General features: G+C 33.7%; 2 protein-coding genes across 2 annotated transcripts; one reads left to right on the top strand and one right to left on the bottom strand.

Annotated features, from left to right (window-relative positions):
- Positions 1-118: 118 nt before the first annotated feature.
- On the top strand, positions 119-21,510 carry LOC133191374 (uncharacterized). Its single transcript, XM_061327130.1, has 4 exons — positions 119-180; positions 16,006-16,149; positions 20,851-21,096; positions 21,445-21,510. The coding sequence occupies exons 1-4, from the start codon at positions 120-122 to the stop codon at positions 21,474-21,476; spliced, it is 483 nt and encodes a 160-aa protein (XP_061183114.1). The 5' UTR covers position 119; the 3' UTR covers positions 21,477-21,510.
- A 248-nt stretch (positions 21,511-21,758) lies between these two features.
- Positions 21,759-24,744, bottom strand: LOC133191375 (uncharacterized). The gene is made up of 2 exons (XM_061327131.1): positions 24,631-24,744; positions 21,759-22,355 (listed from the first exon to the last, which is right to left on the bottom strand). The coding sequence occupies exons 1-2, from the start codon at positions 24,696-24,698 to the stop codon at positions 21,944-21,946; spliced, it is 480 nt and encodes a 159-aa protein (XP_061183115.1). The 5' UTR covers positions 24,699-24,744; the 3' UTR covers positions 21,759-21,943.
- Between the last annotated feature and the right edge of the window lie 333 nt (positions 24,745-25,077).

The raw sequence follows: 25,077 nt of genomic DNA on the forward strand, positions 1-25,077 counted from the left end.
AGATAGATATGAATAAGAAAAACCTAGTATTTTTAAGAACAACTTGTTGAGTACTTGTTTGTAGAATCAGTCATATTATATGGTTGTTTAAACTCTACACATATTCATTTTAAGGACGCATGGATCCCGAGGCCCTAGCAGCGATTGGGCAGCGAGACTTAACAGAAACGGAGAAAAAAGGTAACATATAAGTAATAAAATATTTCATTTTGAAAAGCTAGTTATAAACAAGAGGCCCATGGGCCACATCGCTCACCTGAGTCATCTTGGCCCAGCTAAAATGAAATATGACCTAATATCCTGGCTTCATCGAAATTTAGACCAAATGTGTTCTGACACAAGTAAATTAAATCCACACAATAATAATAATTTTTAGTGATGAAATGTGTACTTTATACATACATGTAGAAGTTTTAAGGCTTTGGACATGCATATTCAATAATTTCTTTCATGACCTTAAGACTCTTCAAGACATATTTTGCTTGAAGAAGTTCGATCAGTTATTTAACTCCCTTCAGTCAATAAGGAAAACACATAATTATGATTGTGTTCAAAAACTTTATTCATTTACAAGAAATTTATGCAAGTCTTAAGGATAATCTGAATGTAACACTATGCAACTTTTTAGGAAAAATAGGAGATAAAATGTTAGACAAGCTGGTACAAATCAAATTATGTTGACACATTTGAGACTAGTAAATATAATTTGAAATATATTACTCATTTGTTGTTAAACTACATGTACTTTCATGTATATACATCTGAAGTAATAGGTCAAAAACATGTATTTATAGTAATCACTGTAATTAAATATGAATTTAAAAATTGCAAATGACAATAAATAAAAAATGAAAAGTAAACAGCATGGAAAAATTTGAGTATGCTCACATGAAAATTCAGTCATAATATGCATGTGTGTCTTACGAAATATAATCACTCAATATAGATAACCTTTCCCTACGAAAACGAAAGAAGGGAAAGATTATGTGGAAGTGAATGAGAATTAGAGAAAGAAAGAAGCTTAATTTCAGGTTTTACTATATACATAAAAATTTGCCTTAAATTGTGTAATATTAAATGACAATAATGATGTTTATTTTGGATAGATAATTGCAATACCAGAACCTCAGACTCAAATAATCTTATTGAAAAAATAAGGTAGCTTTTTTTTCTTCTTCAGTTTTTAAATCTAATTGTAGTAAAATCATGTGCTATCATTTTTGAGAGCATTTTTTCCAATATTTTTCAGAAAGAGGTAGGTTTACCTCCCTTTACGGGCTGGCCATTGACCTCCTCTTTCCATACTTACTTGTAAATTATACATTTTGTACACAAAGTTGATTTAAAGAAAGTCATCATTAATTACTTGATAATCACAAAAATCTACATGATCCATGGTAGGTGGAATTCATTTGAATCATATCTGAGGTTTCACAATGAAAAACCTACTGTATAATGTAATTATTAAACTGTAAGCATTAAAATTGTTATTCACAAAGGTTATTTTCAAGAGGCATATTTTTAAAAGAAGTTCACAATACAAATAAGACGAAATCTAACTATAATTACTATTTTGTATTAGTTTTATCATTCGTTTCTAGCAAACAAGTTAGAAGATTGACTGGCACATATATCCATGCAATTAAATGTTCAAAATATTTCAGCAAAAGTTACAAGTCTGTCAATGAAGAGATCCAACTCGGTGGTTTCCAGATTCTATAAGGTGCCACATATTCATTTCAGTAATATATGTATATTATATCTGGCAATTACTGCTTGGAGTGTCAAAATCACATACAGTAGCTTCAAAAGAGTCAGATTCACAGCTAATAGCATGGTCTAAGAATCACAATCACTGTAGTCTATGAAAGAATATCCTTCAATTGCAGAAAGATCACAAGGTATTACAATGAAAAGCTCCCAACAGAAAAATTCAGTTTTCAGTATAAAATATAATCCAAATGTCACAAGGGACAGATGGAGCATGACTTCTGAAACATCAATACTTTTTGTAATTTAAGACACTAACCCTATAAATTGTAATACATATACATGTATTCAGAATAGATAAGATATATCCTATAAAATGAACTACAAAATGAATATACAGGATTACATGTAACAATAATGGAAGTATAAAGAAAAATCTCAACAAATTTACAAACATTATATTCGAAAGTATACCTTGTTATATATATATTTATATATACATGAAGAGTTGTTCAAAATTTTACATATCTTAAAAATAAGCTGAGACTTCAACAGTAGATGTACTGGTAATTGGTGAAAATGTAATTACATGTATTGTATGAATATGACCTTACTTTGATTACATTAAGAATTCAGTACAACTTGTTGTAAAAGCAGCTAAAAAAAAAATAATTTTTACAAAGGAAATCCTATCCAAGTGAACATATATACATGTACATCAACACAATAAGAAACAAATATGCAAAAGACACTCGGGTTAAAAATTTAAATGTCTCAAAAACAACTGTATAATAATGCAAACAAAGATTAAGTAAAAAATTCACATTTTCAAAGCTTTATGTTATAATAAAAAAATATAATATATATTTTATAAGGTGCCTTACAACTAACACTGGATGCCTAAATAGGACTGATACCCCCGTCAAGGTAAGGTGGAGACATGCTTCTCTGAAATCTTGCATAAATCATACTGCAAATCCCATGTCCTTAATCTTGTTGAGATGACTGCAATTTGCTGAGGGTCATGATAGTTTCTACCTTCATATTGAAAAATGACCTTATATATACAATCATAGCATGAGATTACGACAGACCTCCTCTTCTCCTCTGAGCAACATTTGCCAAAGTTTGACCTTGTTTAATCCAAAACCAAAATTTTGTCTGTCAGAATTATACACATTTGAACTCTGTGACCTTGATCTTTTCTCAAATTACCTTTCTTAATTGTCATGACATTATCATAAATTTTTTTTAAAAAGTTTCAGATATTGACAAAGCCACAGACAGATGGACATGTTGATTCCAGTATACCCCTCAAACTTTGTTTGAGGGGCATAATAAAACACTGGAACAAAGGGATGAGGGAGGGGGCATTCTTAAGCATCTCCCTCTGAAATGTTTTACTTTGGTGCCCCATTGTATTTAACGCATAGTCTTATCAAATGCACAGTACACCATTTTATGATCTGACCAGTATGCTTCAATCACATCTGTTTCACATGGGGATATGTTAGTAAAAATCAAGTCAAGTTGAGAACCAGAGTCATGAGTACTCTTACTCACAATTTGTTTACAGTTGAAACCTTTTTCCATAAATGTTAGAAATTCTTTATGCCCAGTAAACAAATCAAAATTAAAATCTCCTAAGAATACCAAGTCTTTCTGGTCATCAATCAAGGGTTTTATATGCATTTCCACATGTTGTTTAAAATCCCCAAAAGAGCAAGATGGATATTTGTAAATAACTACAACTTGGGCATCTCTACTTTGGTTTAACTGTACATTTACCATGATGAACTCCATAGAACCACTGTTCAGTTTTGAGATGCAGGTTGTTTTGTAAACATTTTTCACATATACAGCTGTTCCATGATGCGGACGTCTATCCAGATTAGCTGTAGCCTCATGGTTAAATACTGCAGTGTATCCCTGTAGTTGATAATTTTCAGCTACATCTGCACTAGTTAATCTTGTCTCTGAGAATCCAACTACATCTGATGCGGCAATATTTGGTTCATTTTGAATTTGTGGAAAGTGTTTATGAAGGGATCTACAATTGTTGAAAGCAATTTTGAAAGAACACAAGTCAACCTGATATAATGGGACATAACAAAGTTGTAGTGGTACATCTTTTTTCATTCTTTCCATTTCCTCTACCACTTGTTCATCCATAGCTAATGCCTGCTCATTGAAGTTTAGGATGTGAAGATGTTCTACTGAACGTACCCGGCTTAGTGCTACATAGTGAATATGTGGATTTTTCCTTACTTTAGTCTGAGACAAATCAACTACAATTTCATCTACAGTGCAACCTTGGGCTTTATGAACTGTCTTCCCTGCAGCTGGTCGTAATGGGAATTGAATCCTCTGAAAAGTATTGTAATTCAATACAAAAGACCGCTGAACTTCAAAAATTGGTGTCCAGTCCCCCGTAATTCCATCATGATACAAATGTTTGTATTTCTTACTAGTTGTTTTTCCAATAGCGGAGTCAAAAAATTTTACCCAAACAATGCTTGGCCTTGATATGCCTTCCATTCTCCTTTCAATTAATTTTACCTTACATGATGACCCATTTGTTAAACCATCAGATACATCGACATTGACTGAGATATCGTATATCATCCCAACAGCAAGAGTCAATTTTTGCATCAAATTGGCAGTTTTGCTAACATCATCAGCTTTATATAGAGATCTGAGCAGCTTTTCCTTAAGTTCCTTTGAATAATCCTTAATAACAGAATCCACTGAATTCACTGTGATCTTTTCTCCTTCAAGTTTTTCAATCAACTGATTGTTGTATGCATCTACTTTAGAATTCTGTGTAAAGAGATGAGGAGCATGGTGTGGATAATTGTCACTTGTTTCCGTTATCATGCATCTGTGTATTACATTCATATCTTCTGCTGTCATTGCATTGTAGCGAAGACGATTGAGAAGTTGAGCAAACTCAAGATCATCTTTCTGGCGCATTATTTCATCCAACTCAAAAATACAGAAATGCTCCTTCCAAAGATTGTTTGCAAGAGCTTGAGCATCATGATTCAAATCCTGAAAGATCCAACGGTCCATCACAGGTTTAAGTTGAAAGAAATCGCCAACAGCTATGATGCTAATGCCACCAAATGGTTTCTTGATGCCTGTAAGAAGTTGCAAACGACTATCAATGAGTGCTAATGACCTATTGCCAACCATCGATATCTCATCAATGATGATCAATTTTAGGTTTTGGTACTTCGTACGAAAAGTATTCAATTCATCACAGTGCAAGCTTTGTTGACTTTGATTAATTTTTTGATGGAAAGCAGATGCTATAGTTGCCCCTCCAATGTTGTATGCTGCCTTGCCAGTATAAGCACAAAGAAGTATTCTTATGTCGTCTGGATTTTCACCTTCTATGGAACATAGATATCTGTGCAGAGCTTGATAAAGTGCTCTTATCAAAACAGATTTGCCAACACCAGCACCCCCAGATAAAAATGAATAAATAGGTTCTGTCTTTGTTTTGACCCACTGCAAGACGTGATTGAAAAATTCTCGTTGCTTTACATTTAGACTTCCTAACACTTTCAAGTATTCACTGTCTGGTAATCTTACAGAACTTTCTTCAGTTATTTGTCTTGTAGATGGAATGCCAATATCTGACCCTATATCATACTGTCTCTGTTCAACTGGTCTATCAGGATTAAACTGAAAAAAGTTTTCAGATTCAAGAGATCCCTCACTTTCATCTTCTGCTTCTCTTTGTTGAGCATTTGGTGCCAATTCATCAAAAGCTTCTGAAAAATCCTCAGTTGCCATTTGCAAAGCTGCATCAAGCTGTTCAGCATTAAATTCATACTCCTTGACCTTGTGTGTAAGAAAGGACCTCTTCAGAGAAAACGACCTCTCAAATGTGTCAGTTCCTGATATTAGGTCAACAGATTCATTTCTCCAAGGCATAAACAACATTAGTTTTTCTCTATAGTAATTTTCTGGATCAGTTTTGATATTAAACCGAACATATCTAATTACCCTAGGTACTTTTCGTCGTCTGATCTTTATGCCATTTCTCAGAGTAAGAAGTGCATCACTTTCACTAAAATCAAGATTTGAATTATCTCCGTCATCTAGCATTTTGTCCTGATCATCATCATCATCATCATCATTCACTTCATGTGCAGTTAACTCTTTTTCATTATCTTTAGGGAATACAACATCTAGTTGTGAGACATAATCAGCTAAACACCAGTTTTCAAGCTGTTTTGGGCGTTTTGCATATCGCTTAATTACATTGCTACATTCAACATCTGTAGAATTTGGTGTTAACTTTTCCAATTCAGCATCTGTTTTGATGAGAATTACTCGATTATCTGATGGGCTTGTGTTGATAAAAACAACATCTCTTGATGCCTTGGTCATTGGCATTTGTAATACTAAATATGCTGCTTCCTGTGCTCCAACTTCTACACTGTTGAGAAAATGGTTTCCAATGTGGCGTACCTGTCTTTTTATGTCAAGATTTCCTTCTCTGGCTTCCTTTGCAGCTCTGTTAAGTAAATCACTCATCCCTCTTTGAGATTTACTTATATAAGAAACAATATACATTGCACATGCATATGGGTCCAAAATAAACTGAATATCAATGTTAGCTTTCCAAGCATCAAGAACAACACTGTTGTATGAGTTTACCCTCATATCACATGGCTTTCTCTTTAGAAAAACCTTTGGACCTCTCAGTGAACTTCTAATACATTTAATGTAATCTTCCTCAGAAATCTTTAATACTGTGCTCAGAAGTTCCTTGTAAGACAAATCACATCCATTTTTCATATCATTTAGCTGTTTTTGAATATCATCATACATTTTCTTGTATTTGTCAACATCACACTCTAGTGGCTCCAAAATCAAAGTCTTTTCAAGAGGAGGAAGGGGAAAACCAAATCTGCATACAGCTTTACCTCTCTTTTTACATGTTTGTGAATGTTTGTGTACTTGTAAGCCTGTCAAATCATCCTCTTCATTCTTTTCACATTTCAAGTAATTATCTACATAATTCACTATCTCCTGTTCATTATTTTCATGATATTTTGGTGCATTTTCTATCCAAACAATCATATGAACATGTGGTGATCCTCTCTGCTGAAATTCAATTCTATAAAAGAAGTCTTTTACAACACCAATTGGATGGTGGTCACTCCTCAACACTGAATTCATAAACAAACGGAACCTGTGATCAAAGTACCTAGTGCATGTAATAGGATCCTTTTGAACTAATTTTGATTTTTCAAACCATGTCATGCTGTCAATTTGTTCATCAGTGTATTCCTTTCCATCATTTAACACTCCAAGTGCTCTGATGAGATCATTCCATCTTGTATCCGCTGCAGATAGTGACATAAACCATGTTGGTAATCCTAATTGTCTGATCATAGCAAATACATCTTTTTTTCTAGTCTCAAGATATGCAGGTGAATTTCGTAACTGCCTGAACACAAAGAAACCTTCATTGTGTCTAACAAGATTATTCACATTTTCGGGATTTTTCATTTCATTTGCTGTCATGGATTTTCCTCTGGTTTTGCATTTCCTAAGTGCCAGATTGCATTTATCTGTAACTTGCTTCATTTGTATTTTTTTCAACTTGAAAAACAAATTTGGAACAGATTGGGCAGCACGTCTATCAACACTTCTCAATTCCCACTTAGCTATATCTGCATAAGAAACACGAACTTGTCTTTCATCATCTTGTAATCTTCCCTTTCCACAAAATATTGTTGGAAATGATAAATATTCTGCAGACTGATCTTGATATAAACTAAGGGGACGTTGTCCCTCTCCTGGAGCAAAGGTGTATATCTGATTCATGTCTCGAGAAACGTCATCTAACAGAGTATCACAATTACCATCCATACCAACTCCATCTACTTCACAGAATTTATCATCATCATCATCATCTGTCTCAAGATTATCATTATCTTGATCTCTTCTCATCTGTGTTTGCACGAATTCTTGAACGATTTCATTTGCTGAAGATGTGATTTCTTGAAACCAACTATCGTCAACATTGATGTTTGCATTCTTATAGTAGTCACTGTTGTTTAAAAGCCAATGTAATGCCATCAATACTTTTGTTGGTCGTACATTTTCATGATAATCACACTTTTGGTAAGACAACCTTTTCTTTAACTTCACAGGAACTGTGATATTTTCATCCATCTTTCTAGGCAAGCTGTTTACAGTAGGTTGAATATCCACTGGAACATTCACAATATTTCCTTTCACAGAATATTGTCCACCTCTTGGCAACTCTCTAATTTGCATGAAGGGTATCCTAAGTGATATCAATCTTTCTTCCAATGGATACAAATCTAATTCTTTTGGCTTAGGTGGCCATGTCATTCCATTTAAAACAGATAATTTGGGGATTTTTCTTTCTCTTACTGATGAATAACAAGTATTGCAAATCCATTCTGCATTTCCAACAGAAATAATACCAGTAAGATATCTGGTTTTACTTGTGTCATCCAAATTTGTGTTTTCCACTTTTAAAACGCTTTCTTTAAACCATGTTTGATGACAACATGAGCATAGAAAAACTGGACCATGTTTAATCTTTTCATGAAATTTTTGGATGCAATCCTGTAAGTGGTTTCCAAACTGCCTTTGTCTATTTCTTTCATTTTCTTTGTTACAATATTCTTCATTTATTCTTTTATCTTGTTTCCTTTGTCTATTGCTCAATCTTTCATATTGTCTATAAGAAGAGTCATTTCTTCTAGCTTGTATTTTTAATCGTTGCTTTTCAAGAACAAAAGGGTTTTCCCTATATTTTTGTTTTGAAATTCTATTTATATTATTTTCTTTTTGTTTTACTTCATTACTTAATCTTTTCAACTTCCTTGCAGACTTATCCTTTATTCTTTCTTTTTCTTTTACTTCAACATTCTTTCTTTTCAACTTCCTTGCAGCTTTATCCAATTCTTTTTCTTTTCCTCTCACTTCAACATCTTGCCTTTTCAACTTCCTTGCAGCTTTATCCAATTCTTTTTCTTTTCCTCTCACTTCAACATTTTGCCTTTTCAACTTCCTTGCAGCTTTATCCAATTCTTTTTCTTTTTCTCTCTCTTCAACATTTTGCCTTTTCAACTTTCTTGCAGCTTTATCCAATTCTTTTTCTTTTCCTCTCACTTCAACATTTTGCCTTTTCAACCTTCTTGCAGTTGTTTCTCTTTCATTTTCTTTCTCTTTAACTTCATGATTTTGTCTCTTCAACTTCCTGGCAGCTTTATCAAATTCTCTTTCTTTTCCTCTTACTTCTACATTTTGCCTTTTCAACTTTCTAGCAGTTGTTTCTCTTTCATTTTCTTTCTCAAGAACTTGATAATTTTGTCTTTTCAACTTCCTCGCAGCTTTATCCAGTTCTTTTTCTTTTCCTCTCACTTCTACATTTTGCCTTTTCAACTTTCTTGCAGTTGTTTCCCTTTCATTTTCTTTCCCTTTTATTTCTACTTTTTGTCTTTTCATTTTTCTTGCAGTTGTTTCCCTTTCATTTTCTTTCTTTTTTGTATCACAATCTTGTCTTTTAATTTGTTTGGCCTTAACATCTTTGTTTCTTTCAACATGTTTGAATTCTTCATTCTGTCTCTTTTTCTTCATGTATTCTCTCATATATGTTTTCCTGGTTTCAATTTGGGATTTTAAATTTATCTCTGCTGTTAGCTTTTCATCCATTCTGTAAAACTTTCTCTGCAATGGATCATTTTCTGGGAAGCTATGATACAAAGTAGTGATTGAGATGGGTAAAATTTCAAACTGCATTTCAAGATCAATATGCATGCTGTTATACATATTGTACATAAAAGACACTAGGTCATCAATACTCCTGTTAAGCACTAATATAGATTTACCATCACACGAAGACATGCCAACACCATCATGTGAATGCGAGTCAAAGAAGTAATACTCATTGTTTGACCCTTTATACATAGCAGAACAAATGGCTCCCATCATTATCAATAAATATCTTGAAATTTGAAATGCCTCTTCTAAAGCCAAATGCAATGTTTTAACTTGCCCATTTTGTTCCTCAGAGACAACCAATCCCCAAATGGTTTCAAATTTTTTAATAACATGATGATTCTCTCCCAATGATACATTTATTGGTAATTCATCGAAGTTTAAAAGTTTGTTGAGAAACTTTCCTCTTTGTTGCAAACTTCTAACAGTCCTTCCATAAATTTGGTCTCCTGATATCAAAGTTCTATCCATGAATTCTGAAGTAAATGAACATCCTTCATAACATTTAATCAGCATAGTAAGAGCATTGCAAGTACATTGACTACCTCTCGAGAACGTTGAAAATCTAATGTCCCCTTGATGGAATGACCCAAATACTATTTTTTTGGTACATACCTCATTACCTTTGTAATCATTCTGAAAGGTTTTATCTCCAACATTGCCACTTGTATACTGTGAAGATTCAGAGGTAGAAATTTTGCTTGCTAAACTTTTTTCAACAGTACTATTTTGCAAAATCATTTCAGCAGATTCATTGAGCAGATTTTCACAGAGTTCATTGAGCAAATCTTTCTCACAAAGTTCATTGCACAAATTTGTTTCACAACTTTCTTTGGTTTTCCTGTTTTTTTGTAACCTGAGGGCAGGCTCCTCAGGGTCAACATTAGTTTTACTGTTTTTAACGAGGCCAGTCTCCTCAGTCATTCTAATGTCAGACATTGTTTTACTGTTTTTAAAGAGGCCAGTCTCCTCAGTCAAGTCCAGGTCAGACATTGTTTTACTGTTTTTCATGAGGCCAGTCTCCTCAGTCTCGTCAGTCTGTAGCTCTTTCTTGGCCGTACTCTTCTTCCAGTACTTCCTACGTGGCATCTACAAAACAACATTTCAGAGATTAAAGAAAGAAAATTATTATTTATAATACTCCTTTTAAATGGTAACAATTAATTTTTTGATCATGTTTTATTTAAGATGAAGAAATCACATTGTTTATAAAAAATACTGGTGGGTTCACAATTTAAAAAAAAAAATCCGCAAGGAAAATTTAAAATTTCTGGAAAAGCAAAGCAAATTAAAAAAATTGCTTGGGTAACATATACATGTAACTCCCCCCCCCCCCCCCCCCCAAAAAAAAATGTGGAAATATCAAAACAACTTTCAAGAATATTGACTAGTGAGGGACAAACATTTTACTAAGATTGATCTCTATCAGACTTCAATATCATTAAAGATAATTTACTTCTTAGGGGGTAACAGTGAACAAAAGCTGATGTCTGTGAAGCAAATGATTCTCAAGAGACTAAGCTGACAATTCTTCCTATACCTTTTAACCATAAAATTAACAGGGGTCATCTACTCAATTCATAAGGAGAAACAGTGTACCAAGTTGTTCCAAAAATGTCACTAGGGTCATCATCATTTATAGCAATGGAGAGAGAGAGAGACAGAGAGAGAGAGAGAGAACTCTATGAATACATGAAAACATAGTGCAATTTTCTTTTAAATGAAAACTTACTTTTTCTAGATCTGTCATTGACAGAGAGTCTCTGTATAAATTCTTGATATCTCAAGTAAAGAGCCATAATTTTTCTATATTGCAGTGTTTAACAAATGACCCTTTCAGACCCAAAAATTAAAGGGGCTGGAAAACAGACTTGAATCTTATATTTTCTAAATAATCTCATGATATATATGTTGCTAGAGCATAGAGCTCCTTTCCCGTTTACAAACACAAGTGATTAAGAATGTTGTTGTTATTTAATTCTTAAAATATTCATCATTAAACTGAAGTTATTTTTTGAATGAAAATAGACATTTAAAATTGTAAACAATGCAACTATGCTCAGGCCTCTTTAATAGGGGTCACCCACCTTCATTCGATGCTTAATCAAATCTCTAACAAGCTAATTCAGAGAAGAACTACGCACGCTAACTCTCGATTCCCACCTACATTTTACACCCATTTAATTCAACACTAATGGCAATTTGGCCATAAAATCTGTGTTGAATGCAAGGAAGGGTTCAATGGTAATTGACTGATAATTTTAATACCAGGGGGGATGTTTTAAAAATATTTTCCGTTTTCCGTTGATTTCTATGGTGAAAAACACAACTTTCATCAAAATTATAGAGTTATCTCTCTTTTTTTCCCAAAGAAGTAATGTTTTATGCTAATTCATATTAATACCTATATAGATATGAAAAATCATTCATATGTGTTAACTTTTGAAAATTGACTTGGAGGTAGGCGGGAGAACAATACTATCGTTCGCAGTTCTTTGTGTCCCCCACTTAAGGAAAAAAGAGAAAGATTGTCAGATTGGGGGGTCGAACCCCCTCCCCCTTCCCCGGATTTGCAGAATCATTAAATGTATGTAGTGAAGCAAATAAAAAATGCCAATATGGATATAAAGATTTGACTGCTTATTTTTTAAATTGTGTACATGAAGATTCTCTTTTAATATAAAATATCTATCACACTGTAATAATAGTTCACCATATGGAGATTGTAAATAAAAAAATAAGGACACAAAGATAGAAGTCAAAAATTTCAATAAGGAAAATAAGAAGTGTTTGCGAAACACTGATGCCCCCGTATGGCAGCTTATGGCAAAGGTTAAAGTTTCTCAAATGCAAGTCAAAATCCAGGCCAAAACATAAAAAATGTTGGTACCCAAAGAAAAGTCTTGTCTCAAGGAATATACCTGTGAAATTTGAAAGCCCTAGCTGCAACAGTTCAAAAGTTATGGCGACTGTTAAAGTTTTAAAAAAGTAAAATGTCAAGGTCAAGGTCAAAGTGGTTGGTATCCAAAGGAAGGTCTTGTCACAGGGATTATATATGTGAAGTATGAAAGCCCTAGCTCGAACAATTCAGAAGTTATGGCCAAGGTTAAAGTTTTTCAAAAGTAGGTCAAACTCCTAGGTCAAGGTCAAAGAATCAAAGAGGTTGATACCCAGAGGAAGGTCTTGTCACAAGGAATACACATGTGAAGTTTGAAACCCCATGCACCAACTGTTCAAAAGTTATGGCCAAGGTAAAAGTTTTTCAAAAGTAGGTCAAACTCCAAGGTCAAGGTCAAAGTTGTTTGTACCCAAAGGAAGACCTTGTCACAAAGAATACACATGTGAAGTTTGAAACCCCCAAGCACCAACTGTTCAGAAGTTATGGCCAAGGTTAAAGTTTCATAAAATTTTGCAAAAGTGGGTCAAACTCCAAGGTCAAGGTCAAATATGATGAATACACATGTGAAATGTGAAAGTCATAGCTCCAACCAATCAAAAGTCATGGGCAAGGTTAAAGTTGACAACAGACAGACAGACAGGACAAAAACAATATACTCCAGGGATCTTTCGATCCGGGGGCATAAAAATCTTTTTTTTGACAATCATTTAAAATACTGGGAAGGTAATAGATAAATGCAATTGAAAATTATACTAGTCCAATCGGTCTATTGCTGACCTGCATTCTACTAGCCCTGCTCAACCAAATTTTTACTCGTTTTTGGGCATTGTGCTAGTGTTTTGTGCACACTGTACTCCATATTGGAGTGTGTAAAGGACACTGGATGCCTGATTTCAGCAGGCTTAAACTTTCTTTAAACATGCATGCAATTGTGTTTAAACATTATCTAAAATGCAAATTTTAAAAAAAAAACACACAAAACACTTTTAAGTTTATTCATCTTCTTTATTAAACTGAGAGTTTCACAACAGGGATTAATCTAGGGCATATTTATTACCGATGTTAGGTATTTTTCCCCAAGAGAAATTTTCCCCTGAATATCCCTTTTTCCCCTTTTGTTGAGTAAAAAATTTCCCTTACAATAATAAAAAGCTCTAATGATTTTTTTCCCTTCATAAGAACTGGAAATTTGAAGTAAACTTTTTTCTAAAATGGGAAATATGGTTTTACTTTGCTATTTTATGCACTCTAAATGGTCATTAAAATGCTGAAATTCAATTGGGCCCCCCAGACCCCCGGCTGATTTTCCCAGTTTCTTCAGAAAGGGTAGTTTCCCCAAAAAACCTAGATTAATCCCTGCACAAGCATCATATTCTGAAACTACTGTTTTGCAAATTAAAGCATATAAACCTCTCCTTCTTTAAGGGGATAGGTTTGCTGTACAACAACTGCTGCATTCCAAAACTGAAAAAAATCTTAAATTCCTTGTCTCCACTTTTACTTCAGTATAGACAAGCAAGACAAATACATTTCATGTTTCCTTGACAGGCCATGCCATTCATGTGTATTCCCAGGCATAATTTGTACATTACTTAGCTACATCTCCACAGATGAACTTTGAAAAATAAACCTAACTCACTACAACTAGGTACTATTAGAGGCACTTGTTTCTATAATATTTTGTTGACCCCAGAGTATGCAAAAACAGTATAGTCTAACTCCAAAATAAATACAATATCCACCCTTCCAGATGCTTTCGAAGAAAACACAGTAGTAAACCCATTCTCTCATGTGAAAATTTATCTAGAAAACAATGTATGGCATGTCTGTCTTTGTTTTATCTCTGAAAACACTTTCTTAAATTTATCTCTGTAAACGCGTTTTACACGCTCACGCTGTGTATCTGCACCTCTCTCCGTCAGCATATTATTGTCTGGATTTCGATTGGCTGAAAAACTGTTTCTAAAACTACATCGAAAAATTTATGAAATAAAAAAGAAAAATATCTATATTTTATTCAACTGCAATATTTTAATTTTATTCCCATCGATTTCAGATTTTCTTTCCGTCCCAGATCATTACGTACTTTTGCGTAGTCTGAATCCGAGCTCGGTAATATCTACTTCCTCTCCATGATTATCTCGTAAAAGAATTAAAAGAACAGACAGTGCATTTTTCTTTCATCAATAATCGGATAACATTACCTTGTGAAATCAACTCTATTAAACCCAACTTAAGTAGACAATATATATGGCAAATTAACTCCTTTGTTTTTCTTCAATATGGCGTGTAACAAAGAACCTCGTTTTCATATTCGAAATATCGAACCCGATCCAAATATAATATTCTTCATATATATATTAATATATTTGTAACTTACGGATTAATTTATCGTTCTTTTTTTTTTCAAATACATTAATTAAGAAGACATCAATCAATGTCATATTTACTTGTTTTTTTAAGCATTTTTTGTGGCCTAAAGTTAAAAATTATTCCTATGTAAAGCTTTAATTCATTTAATTATTATTCATTATTGTGGCCCAACCCTAACCCTGGGGCCATAAATTGAACAAACTTAAATCTACACTGGCTGAGGATGGTTCCACATATAGTAAAACTCATAATAATGCTACTGTTCAGCAGAGGAAGATTTTAAAAGTTTTCCCCCTTTATGTCCTATGTAAAACTTTGATGCCCAACGTGGCCCCACCCTATCCCCAGGGGTCATGATTTGAACAAATTTCAATCTACAACACCTGATGATGCTTCCGTATCAATATGACTAATCATAGCTTTGCTGTTTTTGAGAATAAGATTTTTAAAGATTTTTTTCCTATATATTCTTATGTAAAACTTTGATGGTCCATTGTGGGCCCGCCTTAATCTCGGGGGTCATGATTTGAACAAAATTAAATCTACACTACCTGAAGATGATTCCACATAAGTTTTATGTTTTCTTGTCCAGTGGTTCTTGAGAAGAAGATTTTTAAAAGATATCATCAATTTTTCACTAATTCTTTATTATCTCCCCTTGGAAAAGGGCGTGGCCCTTAATTTGAACAAATTTGAATCCTCTTTACCCAATGATGCTTTGTGGCAAGTTTGGTTGAAATTGGCCCAGTGGTTCTGGAGAAGAAGATGGAAATGTGAAAAGTTTACAGACGGACGGACAGACGGACAGACGGACAGACAGACAGACAGACAGACGGACTACAGACAAAATGTGATCAGAAAAGCTCACTTGAGCTTTCAGCTCAGGTGAGCTAAAAAGTGAACAAATAGCTAAAAATGTTTTTTTTATTTGCATATTGAAGAAATTATTTTGAAGTAACTGTATCTTTTATTCCATCGAATTACTACACTGTCTATTTTTTTTTTTTTTTTTTTTTATTATTATATTTTGTGATATCATCACGAAACAGGAAAAAGATCGATGATTAAAACAAACTCCGTTACTATCTTCAAATGATAAAAAAATAATATTTAAAATGAAATCTGAAGATAACTAACAGTAATCAAGCTCATCAAAAGAAAAACAAAACATAATTAAAAAAGACTCTGATATAGCTAGCAATAAACGAATATTCTGTTTTATTCTTCCTTTATGCATCATCTAGAAATACGCAGAGTTTACAGATCTATCGACACGAATGGGGATAACAAACTGAGTGCTGGGGAAATTTTAAGAGGGGCACAGCTACTGGGTATCAGTCCAACTCGAGAAGAAGTCAATTCATGGATGTCGGAAACGGACAAGAATGGTAAGACTTTACAGCTCTCTTTAGAGAAATACCGACATCTTACGAACGAACGTAGCTCGCCCTTACTTCCCGTATCTCGGTAGTTTTCCCGGGACCAGTTATTGCACCTATATATAGTTAAAAATCGGAACAATTAAGTATATGTGTATAATAAAACGGGTAGTGTTTTAACTACTTTGTAAATGATAATTTCTCCTGTCTAATTTTCTGTAATCACTTACAATGGAATTAAATAAGGATAATAGAAGAAAATACTATATAATACCTTAGACGGATTAGGAAACACGTTTGTTATGCGTCAGTGATTATATGTATATACTAGTGTGCGATGTGTTCACTTGGGGGAAAAGTTACGTTTTATAGCATGAAAAAATCTAACCTCATACGAGAGTTGTCCGTAAAGTTCGTGGACAACATTGATAATTACTGACAAACATTGATAAAATATATGAAATTATTATTTTCATTAAATTCAGGTTTCAATTTATTAATTTGCAAGTTTTAATCACAAACGAAGCACAAATAATTATATTTTATCAGATACAAAAAAGATACATACTCATACCCGGACCACTAAAATGAAAATCCTTGACGTTACTCGACGTCAAAAGCTAAATACATTTAAGTTTTCTCAACGTAGTCACCGTTAAACTCAACACATTTCTTATGTCGCTTCAACCAGTCATCAAAAATGTGCACAAACTGTTCTGGTTTAATTTCATACGTGAAATTATAATATTAAGCAGTCTCAGATCCTGCAAATCATCAAACCTCTGTCCGCGTAAAACGACTGTATGTACGGAAATATGGCAAAGTCACGTTACGAACTTCATTTTTGACAGCACTACAATCTCGGAAAGATGGTCTTCCTTCACGCATGTCATCCAGTAAACGTCTCTTCCGTCTGAAAATCTTCTGTGCCACTTTAGCACTAAAGAATAGATTACTTTACCATGATTTCCCGACTGTTTAAGGAATTTATGGGTCTCTGTTGGTGTTTTTCCGATGTCTACACAAAATTATATCAATACTCTCTGCTCCACCTTTTCCCTAAACGTCCCTTTTTCGAACAATGACGATCCTGTCTTAATAAACTCTGACCTCGATTTCTCTGCCATTTCGAAACTTTGAACGTTCAAATTTTACAGGTTTGACATTATAACTTTTGTCAACATTTTAATGTAAAAGCCATCCAAATTTCCGCGGAATTTTACAAAATACAAATGAAATGTATAAAGTGATAAATAACTTTTTAATTCAAACTTTGTTGTGCTCCGTGTCACCATCCCAAGTCTAATAATGAAGTCATGATTGTAATTATACACTTAAAATTGAATAAAATTTTTCATTTTGTAACTCACACATAATAAAGGATTATAAATATACTAATGATAAATATCTATGACGCAACTTTTATTTAAATTTTAGCTTGTCCACGAACTTAACGGACAACCCTCTTACCTGTATAAATCCGTGCAAAGACAACAAGTTACTAGGTGATGCGCATATATATAGTGCCTTGTATTAAAAGTGTACATTTATATGTTTGTAAGAGAGAGAGAGAGAGAGAGAGAGAGAGAGAGAGAGAGAGAGAGAGGAGAGAGAGAACAAATGACAATAAATAAGCATTGTTTTCCAACGTTACAGAAATCAACCATTTAAAATCAGAAAATGGGTGTCGCTACTTCGGAAAATGTATTATTTTGAAAGTAAATGTTTGAGTTGGAGAGGTAGAGGGGGTCTAAGCTCAATTCATCGAATAAAATGTCCGTTTTCATTTCATTTGACTAAATACATGAAATACAAATTTCCATATACTACATTCCTTAAAAAAGTGAAATGAGGCAATACTTGCATGTGTGCAATAGGGCGGGAAACACCCCCCCCCCATATTGTATCTAGTGAAAGAAAATGAAAGAAAAAGTAACTAATTCATAAAGTAGGAAGGGTAGGTCCTTATATATATATATATATATATATATATATATATATCACTACAAAGAAATAAACGAGCATTCATATGGTAGACAGTATCTATTTGGATGACGTATCAAATGGCGATCTTCACTGAGTTGTCAAGGCCTGCTTCAAATGTGCCTACACACACAGGCATATGAACCGAACAGACGAGTTTTCATTGCATGATATGTTAGTTTCTACTGATACTTTTTCATTTTTTTAATAAAGTCATAAATTCTCTCTGGTAAAAATCGTAAATGCTGCAGATTTATTGCATCATTTTTCATTAGTCAAACCAGAAATATATATTATTTGCGTTTTTAAAAGTAGGACGGGGGGGGGGGGCAGAAAAGAAAAATTCAACTTACCCGAAAAATCTGACAAAGAAAAACGGGGAAGGAATTGTTTAAACACTAAAGTCCTCTTTCATGTGTATGTGTGGCGGGGGGGGGGGGGTTCCAACATTTTTTCAGCATAATATTTTCTTCATACATTATCATATTACATTGTACATGTAACAAAATTTGGCTGACACTACGTGTCTGAAATTTACTCACCGACACAGCATTCATGTGCACAGGGGTAACTTAGGTCAATTTCTATTCAGCTGACTTGCAATGCATTTTGATTTGTAAAAAATAAATATTTTGAATGAAATGTGCACGAGTTTTAGTTGCAAAAACATTCTCATATATGTCACTTAAGGGATGGCTATTGATTAATATTCTATTCGATATTGTCAGAGGTGATAATTCCTCGTAATGGCTTAGAAATACTTGTTCGAAATACTATATTCTGCGAAAAATTAAACCTGGCCTATATATATATATAAGGACCTACCCTTCCTACTTTATGAATTAGTTACTTTTTCTTTCACTAGATACAATATGGGGGGGGGGTGTTTCCCGCCCTATTGCACATGCAAGTATTGCCTCATTTCACTTTTTTAAGGAATGTAGTATATGGAAATTTGTATTTCATGTATTTAGTCAAATGAAATGAAAACGGACATTTTATTCGATGAATTGAGCTTAGACCCCCTCTACCTCTCCAACTCAAACATTTACTTTCAAAATAATACATTTTCCGAAGTAGCGACACCCATTTTCTGATTTTAAATGGTTGATTTCTGTAACGTTGGAAAATAATGCTTATTTATTGTCATTTGTTCTCTCTCTCTCTCTCTCTCTCTCTCTCTCTCTCTCTCTCTTACAAACACATAAATGTACACTTTTAATACAAGGCACTATATATATGCGCATCACCTAGTAACTTGTTGTCTTTGCACGGATTTATACAGGTACGCGTATGAGGTTAGATTTTTTCATGCTATAAAACGTAACTTTTCCCCCAAGTGAACACATCGCATGTATACATGTATAATCACTGACGCATAACAAACGTGTTTCCTAATCCGTCTAAGGTATTATATAGTATTTTCTTCTATTGTCCTTATTTAATTCCATTGTAAGTGATTACAGAAAATAAGACAGGAGAAATTATCATTTACAAAGTAGTTAAAACACTACCCGTTTTATTATACACATATACTTAATTGTTCCGATTTTTAACTATATATAGGTGCAATAACTGGTCCCGGGAAAACTGCCGAGATACGGGAAGTAAGGGAGATGTCGGTATTTCTCTTATATGACTTAGGCGATGGCCAAGTGTATATGAATTGATGACTTTCAGTTCTATCTTTATATGTTTTAGGCGATGGTCAAATGTATTTGAATTGATGATATTTTGGTTCTATCATTTATGTATGAATGTAAAAGGGTGAGGATAACGAATGTGATCGATCTCATAAAAACTTCAAACAAAACAAATCTGTGAACAGGGCATAAACAAGGACCCCTGGAAATTCCAGGGGTGGGATCAGGTGCCTAGGAGGAGTAAGTATACCCTGTTGTCCGGACACACCCGCCGTGAGCCCTATGTATTGACCGAATAGACGGATTATTCCGTAGTCAAATTTGATAAAAAAAACAAAAAAACAAACAAACAAAAAAAAAAAAAACACTGGTCTAACAATTGGTAGGGAACAAGTCAGCCAAAAAAGACCTAGTGATAGGTGATATTTACTTATAAGGTCATTATAACGACCATAGAATTTACGGATTGCTGACTTTAAATGAGGATGTTGATATCCATGTAACATCAACTTATGTGTGAGTAGCCTTCGTCGGTTTAAAAACTTATCGTACTCAGAGCATGCACTTCAATAGCGAATAAGTTGGGAGACATAAACGCCATATGCAGGTGATAGCGGAAAATTACTACATAAATAAAGTTGACGATGGAAAAGTTGAAATCATCTCGTTTGTCATACAGTTTAGTTGTTAGTTGACCTTTGTCATCTTTACAGTAAAACATCCAAATATGAAGCAGATATGGCAGACTTTGTGTCTTATTTCAAGTTGACTGGGATAAATTAAGTCGACATATAAATGGAAATAACTATTGTTAATTAGAAAAAAACGTCGTCGATATATCTGAATGTCGAGTTGAAGACCACGGCAAGTGCTTTCTTCTTCTCATGCAGAAGTTTTTGAATAAATTCTGCTTCATACGAACATAAACACGGGTCAGCTTTGGGGTATAATGAATTCATGTATATGAATTGACGACTTACTTAAAGCTCAACCATTTATATATATTAAGCGATGGCTATATGGGGTATAAGAATTTCTTATATATGAACTAACGACTTTTAGTTCCATCATTTATGTATTTTAGGCGATGGTTATATGGGATATAAGGAATTCTTTGAAACTATGAAAACTAAAATGTTGGCCAAGGAACATGAGAGGAAACAGTTTGAAAAAGCCTTTAGAAAGTTTGATACTAAGAACAATGGTTATCTTAACAAAGCACAACTTGCCAAAGCACTGAGAAGATATGGGGAAGAATTTACACCGGAAGAAGAAGAAGAGTTCTTTAAAATAGCGGATACAAATGGCGACGGCAAAATTCAAGTGGAGGGTACGTTGCAAGTAGCCTTTCTTTGATGGTTAAAAATAATGCTTATGTAAAAATACTGTACTTGGGAAATTGTATGTGTTTTGTTTACAGTCTACTCATACTTGAGCTTAAAGGATGTACAGAAAACAGTAATGAATTATAATAAATAAATAAAAACTAATAGTTTAACCCCGATTACTCTTATTAAGTAGATATATAAAGTCAAATACAATAAAAATTGATAGACGGGAAAATCTGATATTGCCAAGAACTTGTCCATTCTGCGTAATTTTCCTAATGGACTCAAATAGAACCATTTCGATGTACCCCGACACGTTAATTGATATTCAGACATTATTTTCATTTCAGAGTTTGTGGACCTTTTCATGGGAACTGGTTGATCGATGGATACGGGTTTCAGCAATTTTATCATGGAATAAAAATTGAATACATTTTTTTTATCATAGATTACGTACCAATTCAGTACATAATTATTTACATTTCTTCCTTGTGCTATTATAACATTATTGCGCATTTCAAATAAAGGAATTAATTAAAATTATGCTCTTTTTGGATGTTTAATCTCTCTTTCTCTCGTTCCATCCATCTATCCATCTATCTGTTTTTCTTTTTTCTTTCTTTCTTTTTTCTTTCCTTCTTGCAGAGAAAGCAACGTTTTGAAATTAAGTAAAATATATATTTAATTTTGATTTCATAGATGCAAAAATGCATTAAATGATGTAAGGAATATACATGATAACGTCTCTATTTCTGAGTTTATTGGTTTTCACCAAGAATCTCCAGATTTTGAACCAGTTTAACCTCGTCCTCGATCTCGAGAGTGCCTAGACGCCGTAGCACTCACTCTTCAGACAAAGTATAGGTTTCCTAATTGAATCTTATTCGTTGCTAGCCACCAAGGATTAGATTCCGTGGCAGGACAGGGGTCAGTGGAGCAGAAATTTGTCGCACATGTGGTAGGATCAGGTTTATACCGACACAAAGCGTCTACTGTCGCCTGAAACACGTCCTCGTATTCCGGATATTTACCGATTTTGGCTTGTTGCCACTCTAATGTGTGATTGGCATCATTCAGAGTTTGGAACATGTAGACTCCTGTAGTCATCCTCTCGTAGATGACGGAGTATAGATTGTTGGGGTAAGCCTCGTGTCGCATCCTATTGAGCATCGTGTACACGACCCCTAGTTTGGCAGCCATTGGTTCACCTCGAGCTTCCCCGAACACAACTCTGCCAACAATGTCGAAATACCTGCCGTCGCTGAAAACAAATTAAGGAAGAAATATAGCATGAAGTGTTGTTGGACATTTAGTAGAATCAGGTCACTTGTGAACGAGATTATAGGATGACTGCACTTAACGCCGGTTTTTGGGTCTTTTTCGGTTGCTTCTGTTGCTTTTATATTTAAACCTTGTTTCACTTTTGTATGTTTATGAAAGAATCCTGTCAATTTGGAACCAAATTTAAATCTTAAAATGATTTTAGACTGTAATACAATAAAATGATTCAATGTTTTTTGTCCTTACTGCTTTCCAAATATAGAGAATTTACACTTACCTGCCCTTGATTGAACATACGCTATGCATGAGAGGTGGAGCTAACATTGTAAGAATGGGTCTAAATTTAGACTTGATAAATAACAATGACTTGTTTGAAAAAAAGAACGCGATCACTCTTTCCAATCTCCCTCTCCATTCTGTATGGCACAAATACACTACCGACAAATGTTTCAAAACGAAATTAACAATAGCAGCACGTCAATGTAATTAAAGCTGATTTTATATCAATGCCAGATGACTTAACTATTCGAACACAATGTCCTAGTTAGCACAACACATGCTACTTTACAAGTCACGTGACGGAATTAAGTATTCACAAAGTTACCTGAGGTACGAAATCACGTGGTGAATTATAATATTCAACATGTCACAACCCTTGGTTACAACACAGAGAGCGAATGTACGAAGAAGCAGTTTTTTCTCTTTTTAACCATGAGCGCATGTTTGTCTATTAATCTCCTCTTGACACATTATTATTTATGTAAATATACAACTACTGTTAAACGTAGAACAATAGACAAACATGCGCTGACTATGTATGATGTCAGTAAAAAAGTGGGCGTCCTCATTATCGAACGGAGATTCAAGAAATAGTGATGACCCCTGCCTTTGAAAACAGATTCGAACTTCGTAAATACACACTTTTATTAAACGTAATTACATAAAGTTGTAGGTTGGATGTTGACCATTCTTGCAATGAAAAGAAAAATGCTTGTTTTGAAAGTTTATTTTGACGCAAATTTCGCATGTCCTTAAGTGCAGTCATCCTTTTCCCTCCTGAAAAAATTCAAGATTTTTCGTCAGAAATTTGCCATTTGCAATTTGTACTCCACAGACCCCCCCCCCCCCCTACCGAGCTGATTGGACGTTATAAATGAAGGAATCTTATGCTGCTACAATTTCATTTTTACAATGTGCTGAAAATCGTATTGTGATAACCCCCCCCCCCCCCAAAAAAAAAAAAAAATCATCCTTTTGAATCAAAATCAAGCTATGGAAATATTATTTGATTTGTTATCCATAAGCAGGACGTAAAGGTTCAGACTTTAAGTTTTTTGTCTTACAAAAATGCAGCTCTGCATAAAATTTAAAATTAAACTATTTTGTAGCTATTGCATTCATGGGCAATTCCTTTGAAATTTTACCTGTTCTTACCAACTGATGTATTTAGAATGAAAAGAATAATATTTATATAAAACTATTTGTGTATGGTGACCATACCTATTATCATATTATAATTTTGCACACAAATAGATTAATTTTAAAGAATTGGGACATTTACTTTCGTTTGACAAAACAGTTTCAAATTTTTAATAACGTCCCTCGGTGCACCTTGTCGCTTTCTGATAAACAAGCGGCGGTGGAAAAATGATTAACATCCCATTAGTGAAAATGGACGTGTTAGACATTCCTAATTAACAACATGATAATTGAAATTATAACAGGGTTATTTGTTACCGCCAATTCTTAACTCGTATGCATGGGCATGAGTTATGAGTTAACATATTTCAAAATGATGTCACTTTGACCGCTATTTACCGTTAATTCTAAGGAGATTTTCCAAATATTCAAAAAAGACAAACAGAGATATAAAAGTGGCTGTAAAATTGTGTTCTAATTTGGTTATAAGTGTTTTGGAACGGAAAGAACAAAATATTTTGTTTAAAATCATGACGTAAATTAAAAACATTTTTTTGCTTCACCTGAGAAGCGTTAGCTTGTATATCTTGTCTGTAAATTAAAAAAAAGAGAAATGTCTTCCAACTAGAGATGTACAGTGTCAAAATCACAAATCAAATCAACAGCAAATACTAGTAGTTATCAGTTGTCTCCTCAGTCGATATGAAAAATAACTTTGTCCTCATCTCAAGCTAGACAAAAAATTAATCAATAGCACTAATGATTTTAGAATCTTTTCAAAGTTAAAAATAACTATTTGCCTGAGTGAATATGAAAAATTAAAGACACATACTTACCAAAGCTTACAATGTACAGGTCGGATGAAAGCAAGAAAAAGGAAAATAAAATTTACAATATTACACATATTGTGTTGTTTTCAAGGCAATCCAAATAATGAATCCTTAGAACATTGTATTAATTATACAGAAGAAAGGCGTACGCTTTATTCATATGTCACGGTGTCATGCAAGTTCGTGTCAACTATGTATTAAAAAGACCTCATAATAACAATAACGAATTGTCATCATAAATTAGACCTTCCCTCTCTAAAAGTAAACAAAAATAGATCAATTAAAAAAATTAATTAATCATAATTCAAGTGTTGAAAGATTAAAAATAAAATGTTGGACCTATATCTTACACGTCCTCCTCGTGTTCTTTTCTTGTTTTTTTTTTTTTTTTTTTTTTTTTTGTTGTTGTTGTTGTTGTTGTTTTTGTTTTGTTTTGTTTTTTGTTTTTTTTTG

Source organism: Saccostrea echinata, unplaced genomic scaffold (genome assembly GCF_033153115.1).
Source record: "Saccostrea echinata isolate AGI-Se365-2 ecotype Australia unplaced genomic scaffold, CSIRO_AGI_Sech_v1 ptg000023l, whole genome shotgun sequence".
Classification (NCBI taxonomy): Eukaryota; Metazoa; Mollusca; class Bivalvia; order Ostreida; family Ostreidae; genus Saccostrea; species Saccostrea echinata.